Raw genomic sequence first — 12,601 nt, forward strand, 5'->3', positions numbered from 1 at the left:
AGGTCATTTGGTTGACCTTTGTGGTTTTATTTCCTCTCAGATCCGAGAGCAGGAGACGCCGGGTCGACGGGTGTCGGGGCATTTCTTCAACGCCATCAGCGGGCTATGAACCCCGGCCCGCCCACTCCTATGCACAGTGCTCTACCGTAGCCCCAGAGCTCTACGCAGCTACTCTACGCGGGGACTGCCAGCAATGAACTTTGACCTTGATTAATTTTCCGTCAGGCGACCAGTGTGGATTCATCCAGCGGGACCTATCAATTGTTTGTATTTGTGTGATAAATAAGTTGGTAATGTTATCAAAGATGTTAACGACGGCATATGCTTGGCTTACCCAGTGAGGTGTATAATCAAAGTGTTGCAAAAAATTAGCCTAAATTTCCATATGTTTATTTTTCATAATGCAAATATTTAAAAATGAAGAAAACCTTGCCTAATTTAAAAATCTAATGTTTGCTGTGGCTTCCTCGGTTTTTATCACAGATATGCATAAGTCACTGAATTAGTTTTAACTGTGTTGTAGTGTTTCCAGTGCTAATTTTGTGTATACACAGTAGAAGAAAGAGGAGTTTATTTATGAAACAAAGTGTGTTCTTGACTTGAACTGATGAACCTTGCATTAGAGGCCAGTGTTGATGACATCCTTGTTTCCATGGAAACCGATGGTTGTTTCCATGGAGACAGTTAGCAAGGCTTTTGAAATTTTGCTACTATTGCAAAGTGTTTGACATTGGATTCTGTCGCTTAATAAACTTTTCTGGAACCATTTTTGACCTTGAACGCTTATGCAAAACAAAGCGATGGATGTGGTGTAGTGAATTAACATAGGGCCAAAATATCGTAGTCAGTTCACCATCCCCCGTCTAGAGTAAACATAGTGTCCGATAATTACACGACTGCCAATATTAGCTGACTGAGCCTAGAAACCTTGAAATTTATCAACCCTGCCGCCGCGAAACACCCTCAAAGTCGCAATAATTTCTTGTTGAGACATGATATTATCGGCCTGTGATTACAAATGTAACGTGCCAAATTGTGTAGTATAAACAATTACATTAGCCTTTTGCGTTGATATTTGCCACTCTGTGAATCTTATTCCAATCTTGGGCTGCTTGCCAAGACGACAGACGCAGACGGGCGCACACACAAAATTGCCAAATGTTCTCATTTTCATCATCTTTTCTCTTTTGCTGACGCGCGAGATGTAAATTGTAAACCATTTTGCAAATGTTTATAAAAACATCCTTTTCATATCTCAACAACTTGTCAAGAAAGGCTTATGTACCATATTGGTAAAGGAGTGGAACATTTTTAGTTAGTGTAAATATTTGTTTTTATGATGTGTACCATTTTAAAGTAGATATTTGTAAAAGTGAAAGTTGCTGAAGAGAGATGATTGCACTTCTTGAGGAATTCAACAAAACTAGTTTTAAAAGCAGAAACATGTAGAAAATGCATTGAAACCCCCAAATATGAAAATCCCAGGCTTGAAATGATTCTATTCATAGGCATCTACTACTTAACACTTGTGATTATACGTACGTCCTTTTTTGTGAGCTTTGAAGGTAAAAATTCCATTCGGACGTTCAAATATGCAAATTGGAAATGGTGCAGAAAGCATGGGCTCAACCATTTTTAAAAGAGAAAAATTACCCTCTTTAGTGCATCCCCTTTTTGTGGTTTCTTGCACTTAAAAAAAATCAGTACGATGAAATCTGAAAGTGCGTTCTTACAGACAGTAAAATTTCCATACATTATTGCACAGATAAATGCCAAAGTGCAGAAGTTAAAAATATCCGTTATGAGTTCCCTCATGAACGCTTCTTGTAAATCAGTGCGTAGTTCTCTGTATAGACCCATTTCTCTGTCAGCCTACAGAGAATATGATCCTTGTTATGAAAATGTCTTTCTTATACCTGATTATTTTAAGCAGTGCATATATTGACTGCTTTGTGTGTTCAGCTTTCCTTTGGTGTCAGAGTTTCCTGTCAGCAAGTCATCAATCTATTTGTTTAATCAGTTATTTAGTCTCATGTTGCCAGCCCTTCTGGTTTCCTTCCTTTATGGGGGGATTTGGTGTATTTCTTTACGACATTTCTTTTCCTAGTAACTTTTTCACAAGTTTTTTTTAGGTCTCAGTAATAAGATTTGGCAGGTACACGCATCAAGTAGTGATTGTTATGGTTGAGCAGGAAAGTTGTAGAGTATCAGCTTGCATTTCATGCATGAGCAGTCCATTTCCACGTCACCCAAACAGTCTAAAACTTTTCTCATTTACCACCCCTCTCCAAAAAAAAATTGGAAACGTCTGAGAAAAATGACGCAGCTGACAAAACAATTCCACTTTTGGACCTTTATCCTGTCCAGACTTACAAGCAGGGATAAGCAGTGACATTTTAGAAGCTGTAACCAGTTGCCTGAGTGCTTACTTTTCCATTTTGTTGCGTGTCTTTCAACCTGAAACAGCTCCGTATGCGACTCACCGAAATGCTTAAAAGTTTGCACCCAAGTGTGAGTTAGCTCTGTAGTTATTGAATGCAGCTCTGTGATGTAAAAAACAGCAAGTCTGGGTTGTCCATGTACATGACAAGAGTGTTGCTCTCAATTGGAAAGCTTGTGAAGATTTGACAAGGAATCCCGGGGAAAGAAAGGGAAATGAGGAAAATTGTTTTGGGAGTTTGACTGCATTAGACCAAGAGTTCTAGACCTAATCATTTTGAGGAATGTGCTCTGCTACTTGTACTTGTCTATAGATCAAAACATAACTTTTCTTTGGGGGGGTGGGTGCAAATGGATTGCAATTCCGTAAGCTTCAGTAGAAAACAGTTTGCAGTTGTCCGCAACTTATGAAGTGTCAAATATGTTTGTTGGTTTTGCAGCAAATGCTCAACTTTTTTTAGTTTAAAATTAATCCATCACCAACCATTCACCTGTTGCTTTTCAGTGAGAAATTATTTAACTGATTAAAGAAATTTTATTTTGTATATTTTTCCTTGAATTAATCCGTAATAAACGTATCTTATTTCAGCCTTGTTTTTTAAACTGTCCTTTAATGAATATTCATTTATATTCAAATTGTTAGATTGAAGAGGTCATAGGGTATTGTGGGGAAAGTTTTATTGCGAAATATCAGTCTTAGGTTTAAGTATAACATCCAAGAATATTTCCAGCAAGAACTGGTGGCCTAGTGGTCTAGGATGCTGGGGCTGGAATCCTAGATCCTGGGTTCCAGCCCCGGTGGTGCCGGCGGGGAAATGCTTTTTACCTTCATTTGCTTTTAATTTAGGAAAAAGAGAAAAAATAGTAGCCCAGAGTAGGATTTGAACCTGGGACCACTTGATTGGGAATCCTACACCCAACCCTCTGAGCCGTGGCTCTTTCTTGTAAAAATGTTCTCGGATGTTATATTTAAACCTTAGGATTGCGTAATGCCATGTAGAAAGAGATTTGGAGTCTGGAAGGGTAGATGGCTTGGAGTTTGGAGGGCTGAGCCACCTCCCAAGACCAAGCCCTCTCTTCTCTGGAGATTTTAAAGAGTTGCAAGGGGGCCCCTTTGGTTCAGGCTAGGCTGTGGGCTAGCCTCAGCCACAGATGAGGGAAGCGGATGGTTTTGTCCAAGGCATTTGTTGGTAGATTGAAGGTGTCGGCCACTTTATATTCACATACATGTACGCATGGAAACTAGCTGTTTGTCTTTCTTTGCAAGCAATATAATTGATAGGCTTTCAATTATAAAGGTTTTTATCGTGCTCTAAAAGTTGTAAACTATAAGGTAAATTTAAGGAAGGTTTTGTGTCTTTTGGCAGGTTTTTTAAAAAAAGTACGCAAGCTAACAAGACCGACTAGAAGATAACGGCATACACAAAGCACTTGAATTTGCTGTCTATTTGCTCTTTATTGGGAAAAAGCATAGAAATACTTGGCATCCATGGCTTTCAATAATACTTGTTCTTCAGACTTTTTGATTATGAAAAGCTCGTAAAGGTTGCTTTATAAAAAGTAGATTTTTAGGTAAAGGTTTTATACAAATACCATGTAATTGGATGTACAGGGAAAGTGTGTTGCGTTGCCATGAACGAATGATTACAGATGTATATTAGTAAAATGTACAAATTACGACCAAGTATTTATGATCTCGTAAGACAATTGTTAATGCAGGTTCACATACTTATTTTACAGGGAAATTTTTGAAAGAAAAATTGTATTCCCTGTGAGTCAAGGTACCAGACTGTTCTACTATTTGACCATAACTTCATTCGCCACAATAATTGTACAGTTTCTAAGTTCCGCGTGAGTTTACCGACTCAAAATAGTATGGTACCCATAATGCCATGGTGAGCTTCATACAGGCTCTGTCTGAATAGATCTTGTGTCTGGAGCAGAGTCTGGGTCTTTGCCAGTTGCAAATACGGGAATACAAGCTGACAGTGGATGAAGCAGTGGCTCTAAAAGTCCATTTCAGACAGAGCCCAACAATCTTTTTGTGAACGGTGTGACGGATGACCGCCAAACTTTTACCATGATAGAGGCACTTGTTTCTGTATGCTGACTGTACAGCACCTGAGCTTATTGCCGGGTACCGGGCAGTGAAGCCACCGTGCCCAACTTTCTGGTTTTCTGGTAAAACCTGCGATAATGCCCAACATAAAACTCACTGCTCACAGGGTAGCATGCATCAGGTACAAAGGAAATCTGGCATGCGGATTCACATGTTCTTAGGTGACTCTAAGGGTCTGTTTGTTTCACACGGATCTAGATCATGACCAGTGGTCCCAACGCTGATTTGCACCATCCATTGGGTGACTTTTGGTGTCTGTAAACCAGCGATGGATCACTGATTGTGAGCCAAATGCGTGTGAAACACAAACACGGCCTAAGATAGCACCTTACGTTGGTTCGCCCATTCTCTCAGCATGCTGGCCAGTCAGTGTTACAGAGATCAGTGTTCGGAGTGACCAATCAGTGTCAAAGGCAGTCTTACTGACCCCGTACACAACTTTGTCAAATAAATTTCGGCAACTCACAAAACAAATGGTGAAGCTTGGAAGTAAACGATGAAATACTTAATCAGTGACAAAAACATGGTACCCAGTAATTGTAATTCAGTGACCTGAGCAAAGGTTCGTACATACATGTAGGTAAATAAAGCAGTCTAAATTCAGGCTTTCTGTGTATGTAGGTAGATGTTTCCCTGAAATGCAGCCTTTCCGTGTGTGGCAAAAAAGCTTGCTAAGTGTGTGCTGTTACACACTTAGCACCGAAAAGTTCTCAAGACCAAGTTCAAGCAAACTGTTTTCCTGCATTATCACAAATTTCCGAGTTGATCCCAGAAGCAAGCCTTCAATGCTGACTCTGTTCACACTATCAGTCTGGGGTTTGACTCCCCCATGGGGCTCATAAATCAAATGAAAGTCAATACCAGTTTAGACAAGGGTTGAAAATCTTGATCTGGATCAAGATTCATTAGTAGATGTGTAACCTGATTAAGAGCAAAGCCAACATGTTAAAACTTGGGTCTGCCTCAAAATGAGTTCCATTCAATTTGAGAAGGCTTTTCTTGGGAAACTCTTAAAATGATCTTGACTTTACTGTACTAGTTGTCTAAGATTTCAGAACAGACAAGAAAGGTCATTACTGGCCATGCCCAACAGTTCCACTATATCAATACATACACAACTTTAAAGAGTTGTACATACATCTAAGATTTACATAGATTGATGTGTCTGTAAATCACCCGCAAGGTACTACGGTAAATGTGTCAATCTTTGAAATGGTCGTACTGCAAGTGAATTCAAGGACTCAATCTTTTTTCATTGCATAATGCGATTTGTGATCATTTTACCCTTTTTCATTGTGTGTTTCAGGATCTTTTTGAGTAGGTGTGATTGAGACATTTACCATACTTTACACCTGTACAGTAACATTGAATAAACCTTTTAGAATGAAAAATATACTAGCTTGTACATGTACACAAATAAAAACTTTGTATTTTTAAAGTGAATAAAAGACCAGAGTAAATGTGTCCACTTCATCACAAATCAGTGAATCAAACTGAGGTGAATTGCATCCTAAAAAATGTGAGTATTAATTATTGATCATGTAACCTGTTAATAAAATGCTACCAATAAGCAATACTTTGAATGTAATCACCTGACTTTGTGTACTTCAGGCATTCCCATCCCCTGCTCTACTATGCTAACTGCCCCCTTGCTATGCTGGCCATGATCCTCTGCTAGCAACAGACTAGGAGCTAGTGTACTGTTCAATTTTTCAAGTACAGTTCAATGCGGTTGGGGATAGGGGTAGGGATGGGGGGTACGGATGGGGATATGGGGTGGGTTTGGGCTGCTGGGGTGTGGCATGTGAATTTGATCATGAAGAAACCCGTCAGAAAAACTGGGCGTCAATTAAATGAGATGGTCGGATGAAGTTGTGTCCTAACAATAATTTTCATAGAGTTGATTGCCTCAGCAATAATACTATTTTTATGGCACAGTCAAGACACACATTTAGTAGTTATATCTCTCTTACCGAAACAAATTCATTACTAATTTAAATCAACTGAGGTTTTTTTATTTAAAAAGTCTTAACATACACATATATTTATATTAGGCATTGAGTCGGTTGAGTTTGCTATTGATCTGTTGAGCTCATAAATATTTCATACAAATATAAATTTGGGGACAAACTCTTAAATTTTTGTACAATTTACATTAATTCAAAACACACCAATGAACCAGGCAGATGAAATCCACCCCACACTTAAAAAAAACAAATCAAATGAAGACTTCAATACAAAAACAATTCAAACTCAACAGAAATTTCAAATCAACTGCATTTGTTTGCTGTCAAGAGAGTAATTACAAACACATTCCAGTGCACACAAACGATAAGCCTCTCTGTAGTCTTGCCAATCCCAAATGATTTTACCCGCAATGTTTTGTGTTTCCTTTACTTCCGGAGAACACAGGATTACCCCGTCATTGCATAATGGCCAGCAAGGGCAGTGAGTGCCAAAGTCAGGGAATATTTATTAAACTTCCCTTCTGTCCTTCCCCTCCCTTGGTTTATCAATTGTAAAACATCAGAGCATTGAGCTGCGCATCAGCTGTGCACGAGGGCGATGTGTACGGGGATTCCCACAGCACCATGTCAGGCTTTGTTAGATGGTTAACGCTGAATATGATTGCTTCCCTTGGACAGTGTACTTCAGACAGGCCACCTGACCCCAATATAGGAAAACGGCTGGTACTTGCTGTGCAAGGCTACCTCCATCATTGATCTAAACCAGTAAGATGATTCATCCAATTATTTTTTAATGGCCCTATTTTATTACCCGCATGTACAGCTGAGTCACGCATACAGAGGCTTTTGATGAAGAAAGACGTGTGTCATCAATCAGCCTACAACCAAAGAGATGTGCTCTTGTGGTATTCACAATTAGAAATTATAATTTGTTGGCATGACCGTATCATCAACGTGCTCTCTCGACATCATTCAGGCTCCTACAAAACCAATCTTTCCCTCAATGTTGAACTGACAATGAAAGACAAAGCTAAGTCAGTGTACTTTCCCTCTCAATCGAGACCACTGCTTTTATCTTTTACGTTTGCAGTTACACTGGCTAACCACACTGCATCTCGTTACCTATGGTACAAAGCATCACTCGTGACATTCACATGTACATGGTGTTGAGGTACAGACATATATTTACAGAAAAAAAATACAATTGTAAAAACACAAAAGATAACAATGTTTTAAATTTTTTACTTGATTTATTGGAGAGGAAAAGATTTCAGTTTTGTGTATAGTATTGATCCGATTGAAGCCAAAAAAACACTCATTCAATTCATGCAAGGCAAGCAATATGCAACACTCAGTTTTCAACCCTAAGAAATCATAAAGTTTTTTCTGAATATTTAGCTATCAAATGTGTCAAATTTCATTGCACTTTTCGAAAAAATTAAGAATGTACACAGGAACAGGTGAGGATTGTCAAACAAATGCAGAGGCGTGACACTGGCAACTGGTGGCAAGGAGAGCAATGACAACAGTGATGGTACATGTAAGTTGACAATGACACTGACAATGATGAACACATGCGTGAACTCGGTGACAGTCACGGTGCAGTAGCATAGCCAACATTCTTCTTCAGCAGAGGCCTAGTCACAGACTTCATGTATGCGTCTGGTATTTGTTTGAAAGCCTTTACTTTATTTAGTGATGTTAAGCACGGAAGTATTAAACTTGAGATTTTTTTTTTGCCTTTTAAATTTTCTGTTACTACTACTCTCATTATCATTATTGCTTTTTGTGCAGGGGAGCATGGAGGCTGGAGATTTATCTTCCCCACCTCTGCACCACCTTAAGGTTCTCTGCACCACCTTAAGGTTCTCTGCACCACCTTAAGGTTCTCTGCACCACCTTAAGGTTCTCTGCACCACCTTAAGGTGCTCTGCACCACCTTAAGGTGCTCTGCACCACCTTAAGGTTCTCTGCACCACCTTAAGGTTCTCTGCACCACCTTAACCATATGCTGCCGGGGAGCCCAGTTTCGGGCTTTATACATGAAACCGCACAAAAGAGCCAGGCCTTGTGACAAAAGACCGTACTCGTAACAAAAGACTGAGCTGCTAGGAATTGCCAACATTTTTTTCAGTTGCCAATAGCGGAGAAAATCCGTCCTTAGTTTGAGAGATAATACCACTGTTTGTGGCATTCAGCATGAGCGGATTACCACTGCGGACAAAAGCGCTCCTGCGATGAGCACTACAATACCGCTGCACGCTAATCTGGCCAGTATTGAAAAGACACCAGCAGCGCACTATGCCAGTTTCGGGAACAAAAGAAAGTTACATAACACTGCACAATCTGGGCTCTTTTTACAAGGCAGCAGGCCTGGCTGAAATACTCAGGCGTCAATAGATGTTGTCGGTCAGATTAGAGTAGTCACCAGACAGTTATTCATGTGGGTGTAAACATCCAGTAAATGAAGCTATGATTTTTTGAAGACTTTTGAAAATGGAAAATCTTGAAAATCATCCAGTTTTACGTCATGCAACTTCAAATTCCACCCGGCAGTAAGTGGTTAAGGTTCTCTGCATCACCCTAAGGTTCTCTGCACCACCTTAAGGCTCTCGGCACCACCTGAAGGTTCTCTGCACCACCTTAAGGTTCTCGGCACCACCTTAAGGCTCTCGGCACCACCTGAAGGTTCTCTGCACCACCTTAAGGTTCTCGGCACCACCTTAAGGTTCTCAGCACAACCTTAAGGTTCTCTGCACCACGCACATCATGACAATCACAGTGACAAAAATGTGACCAACTGTGACAAAGACTGGGACAATGGGTCAGAGACACTGACAATACCAACAAGCTAGGCAAAACAATAGGAGGATAGCCATATGTACTGATAACCTGCAGTCATAGGCATATGAGTACAATTATCTCTGTCTCCAAAGGTCAGTTTTTTGGAGTAAACATTTTTTAAACTCTTCAGGAGGAACTGTCTTCCACAACTGCAAACGGTTATCAAATGCAGCTTGTACGTCCGTCAATTGCCCCTACTCATGGCATACGATAGCCACGTACATGTGCACCACACCCATGACCCCTCATTTTATCCCACCGGACACTGCGATAAACACTGTGATACATCATCAGTACATGGGGCTTTGGAACAGCGTTTACCAAACAGCCAATACTGAAAATGAAAGCGAGGAATACGAGAGCTATAATCACAGAAATAAAAAAGCTACGGAGGGCTGGAGTCCTTTTTGACCTTAACAGAGCATACAGTATGTGTACAGGATTGCACTTGAATTTTTCATCATTTTTCATAAAAACGAACGGAGAGTTTGTCCACGTTCAAGATATAGAATTTGAGTCTAAACACATTATCTTTCTTAAAACGTACAATGCCCACACATCAGGCAAACAATAAAACACAACACAATTTCAGAATAAAACACTGCACACATGGCTTTGGTTGTTGAAAACACAGATTTGGTTCACAGAAAACAATTTTCACCTTCTTTTGGTAGGATGTATCACTACTTACGACAATCACGCCGCGGTCATTTCTGCGGTCTACATTCCGTCCGTCAGGTGGGACAGGAGCTGTAAGAGTTGCTGCATGGCGTCGTAGCGGCCGTTCCGTTGGCTGGGCTTCTCACACTCGGCAATCAGCCCAATCAACCGCTCCCGCTCCGGCAGGTTGGCGGGCGGGTCGTGTAGAAGGCCTCCTTTGGTGCCTGCCCACTCGGAATTTTGGGCTGAAACGATAAATGGCACCAAGAGGAACACTGAATTTATATCAAGGGAGGGAGGGTGCCGAGGAAGTGTCTCATAATTTGGAATGTTCTGTAGTAAGATCTTGTTGAAATTGAGCAGAAGGGTGAAGCCTTTCGCCTCTGGGGAACATCTGGAAATATCTAGTGCTTCCGTGAGAACGGACATCTGGCCACATGCGGTTGTGTACATTCACATGAAAACATAATCAATTCCGGAAGGGAAATTCCTGACGAGCTGGGCAACCCAATCTGTTGGCAAAGTTCACATAAAATAAGCAACTTGGACAAATAAAACGGGGGGTGGGAGGTCATTTCTCAAAACCTTAACCAAATATAAAATTTATTGCATTTGGCGGGGATACTTTTCTACAGAGAAGGTCCTACTTGTACTGGATACACCTGTTTAAGTCAGCCAGCTTAAGGTGTTTCTGAATAAGCCTGCAGCCCAAAGGAACTTCCAGAGTAGGACCCAAGCTCTAGAGACAGGATCCATAATTACTTACACCAGCCATGTTCCAGGTAATGCGCAATCGTACAACCGCGCACGCTCCCCTTCTCAAACATTAAAAATCGCATGACATTCATCTGGGCAATTGTGGTCCATGTCTGGCCTCCTCGTGCAGATCGTGCCAGAGCTGCAAATGTATTGATCACTGCACCGTCAACTGTACACCAGGAAATGTTTTGCAACCTGAGAATAGGCATCAGTGACTGTGATGCCCCCCCCCGAACAGAGATATCTGTACTCACCAAGCAGCCCATGGCACATGGCGTAGTAATTGTGGTCACTGCTGTGCCGCTTGCAGAGAAGCTCTGAGGAGAAGGACAGGCAGCCTGGGTGGCTCTTGCATTCATCGTGGAAAGACTGGTGCCGTTCATTCCATGAAGGTTTAGCATCTGCAGGAGCAAGGTCACGTCAATCAGCATTTATCAATCTGATCACAACTGCCTTGACTCCTCTTTATAAACCAAGACCCTGCTAGAGGCAGCACAGTGCAACGGCTGTAAAGGTCTGGTGCACATTGATGCACTTTGGCAATCGACGGCAGCCAAAGAAACTGGCCATGTTGCGACAAAGGGAGCATTGTCCAATGTCCGATGCCACCGTTGGATCTGGTGGTAACTAGTAACCCAAACTTAGCCAAACGTTGCTCGATCTAAAATGAGTGAATACCTCCTCTGGTTTGATTCCCAAAAGCTTACCACTTTTATATCACTGCCCAGATAAATACTGTTGCCCCTCAGCAACAAATGAACCCAGATCCAGAAGGTGTAGCGGAAAATTGTACTGAACTTGGAAGATCATTCGGAACTGTTAGGATCAAACATAAGAACGTGCCTGTCTTTATCTTCCGCTTGTCGACGACAATAATATTTTCAGCATCAATGATAAGAACTCTTCCGTCCTTGTTGACTGCAAAGTTGTCAAAGGACACGTCTGTTAAGTACAGGGCGTACTCCAGCTCATTGTTTGTCAGCTGCTCAGCTATTTTCATCACCTGCGAACAAAATTAGTAAAAAATAAAAACCCAGATGTAACAGAGACGGGGAAAAAATTGGACCCCAAATTTCTAGAATGACCCAGATATTGACCCTCCTCCAATTGTAACAGGCACTGACAGTCCCAAATTCTATTCACTTCCCCCACTACAGGCTAGTCACCAGCACTTGGATCATATTTCTGGCTGGAACTCTGACCAGTCAAATTAAGACAACAGACAAAAGAAGGCAACTTGTAGACAAAGCTGGTTTATCAATCATCAACAGTCAAGGTACAGCAATGTCAAGTTATTGTGGTGGGTTCATCCGTCGGGAGACGGAGGTACAAATTGTAAAAGGACGATCACATGGATCTACACAATTGGTGACCGGTTTATTCCGGACAGCAGGTCAGAACTACAACCCAAACACAAAAACGAACAAACTATCCATAATCCTGAGCGACTACTCATGCCTGTTGGGTTTTTTAACTAGGAAAAAGGAACAAAACATTTGACCATAACATTTAAAAGGAAAAACATAAGAAGAACAAATACAGCGTGGCGAAAACAACTTTACGCGCTCCACCACAAGAGGGCGCTAGCACGACCAAGCATGTTTGCACTGTTTACATGAGATTCTGGCTCGCGCGTGTATAATGCACTGTCAATGCAGGTCTTGATGGTACAGAGGTAGCGTGAATGCACTGACCATCGCAGCGCACGCAATCAGGAAATATTAGAGATAACCAATAATCATTAACTAATAGTCAATAACCAATACATGTCATGTAATTTCACAACATTATAAAACAGTTCACAGCCATTCAA

General features: G+C 41.1%; 2 protein-coding genes across 33 annotated transcripts in view; one reads left to right on the forward strand and one right to left on the reverse strand.

Moving 5' to 3' along the window:
* The window catches only part of LOC110977858 (dedicator of cytokinesis protein 9-like), a 90,041-nt gene extending 83,895 nt beyond the window's left edge, over positions 1-6,146 (forward strand). For all 27 annotated transcript variants that reach the window (XM_087145389.1, XM_087145390.1, XM_087145391.1 and 24 more), the window contains one exon: positions 41-6,146. In XM_087145389.1, coding sequence (XP_087001515.1) covers positions 41-109 — 69 coding nt within the window. In that variant the 3' untranslated portion in view covers positions 110-6,146. The remainder of the gene's footprint in view (positions 1-40) is intronic.
* dipk2a (divergent protein kinase domain 2A) overlaps positions 2,779-12,601 on the reverse strand; it is a 30,024-nt gene continuing 20,201 nt past the window's right edge. For 5 of the 6 annotated variants that reach the window (XM_022232370.2, XM_087145394.1, XM_022232367.2 and 2 more), the window contains 3 exons: positions 11,632-11,791; positions 11,043-11,189; positions 2,779-10,274 (listed from right to left, as the gene is read on the reverse strand). In XM_022232370.2, the coding sequence (XP_022088062.2) occupies positions 10,090-10,274; positions 11,043-11,189; positions 11,632-11,791 (492 nt within the window). In that variant the 3' untranslated portion in view covers positions 2,779-10,089. The remainder of the gene's footprint in view (positions 10,275-11,042; positions 11,190-11,631; positions 11,792-12,601) is intronic. The other variant, XR_015427614.1, reaches the window with a different exon arrangement.

This window comes from Acanthaster planci, linkage group LG14 (genome assembly GCF_054643075.1).
Source record: "Acanthaster planci isolate LZ-2023a linkage group LG14, COTS_SCS, whole genome shotgun sequence".
NCBI lineage: Eukaryota > Metazoa > Echinodermata > Asteroidea > Valvatida > Acanthasteridae > Acanthaster > Acanthaster planci.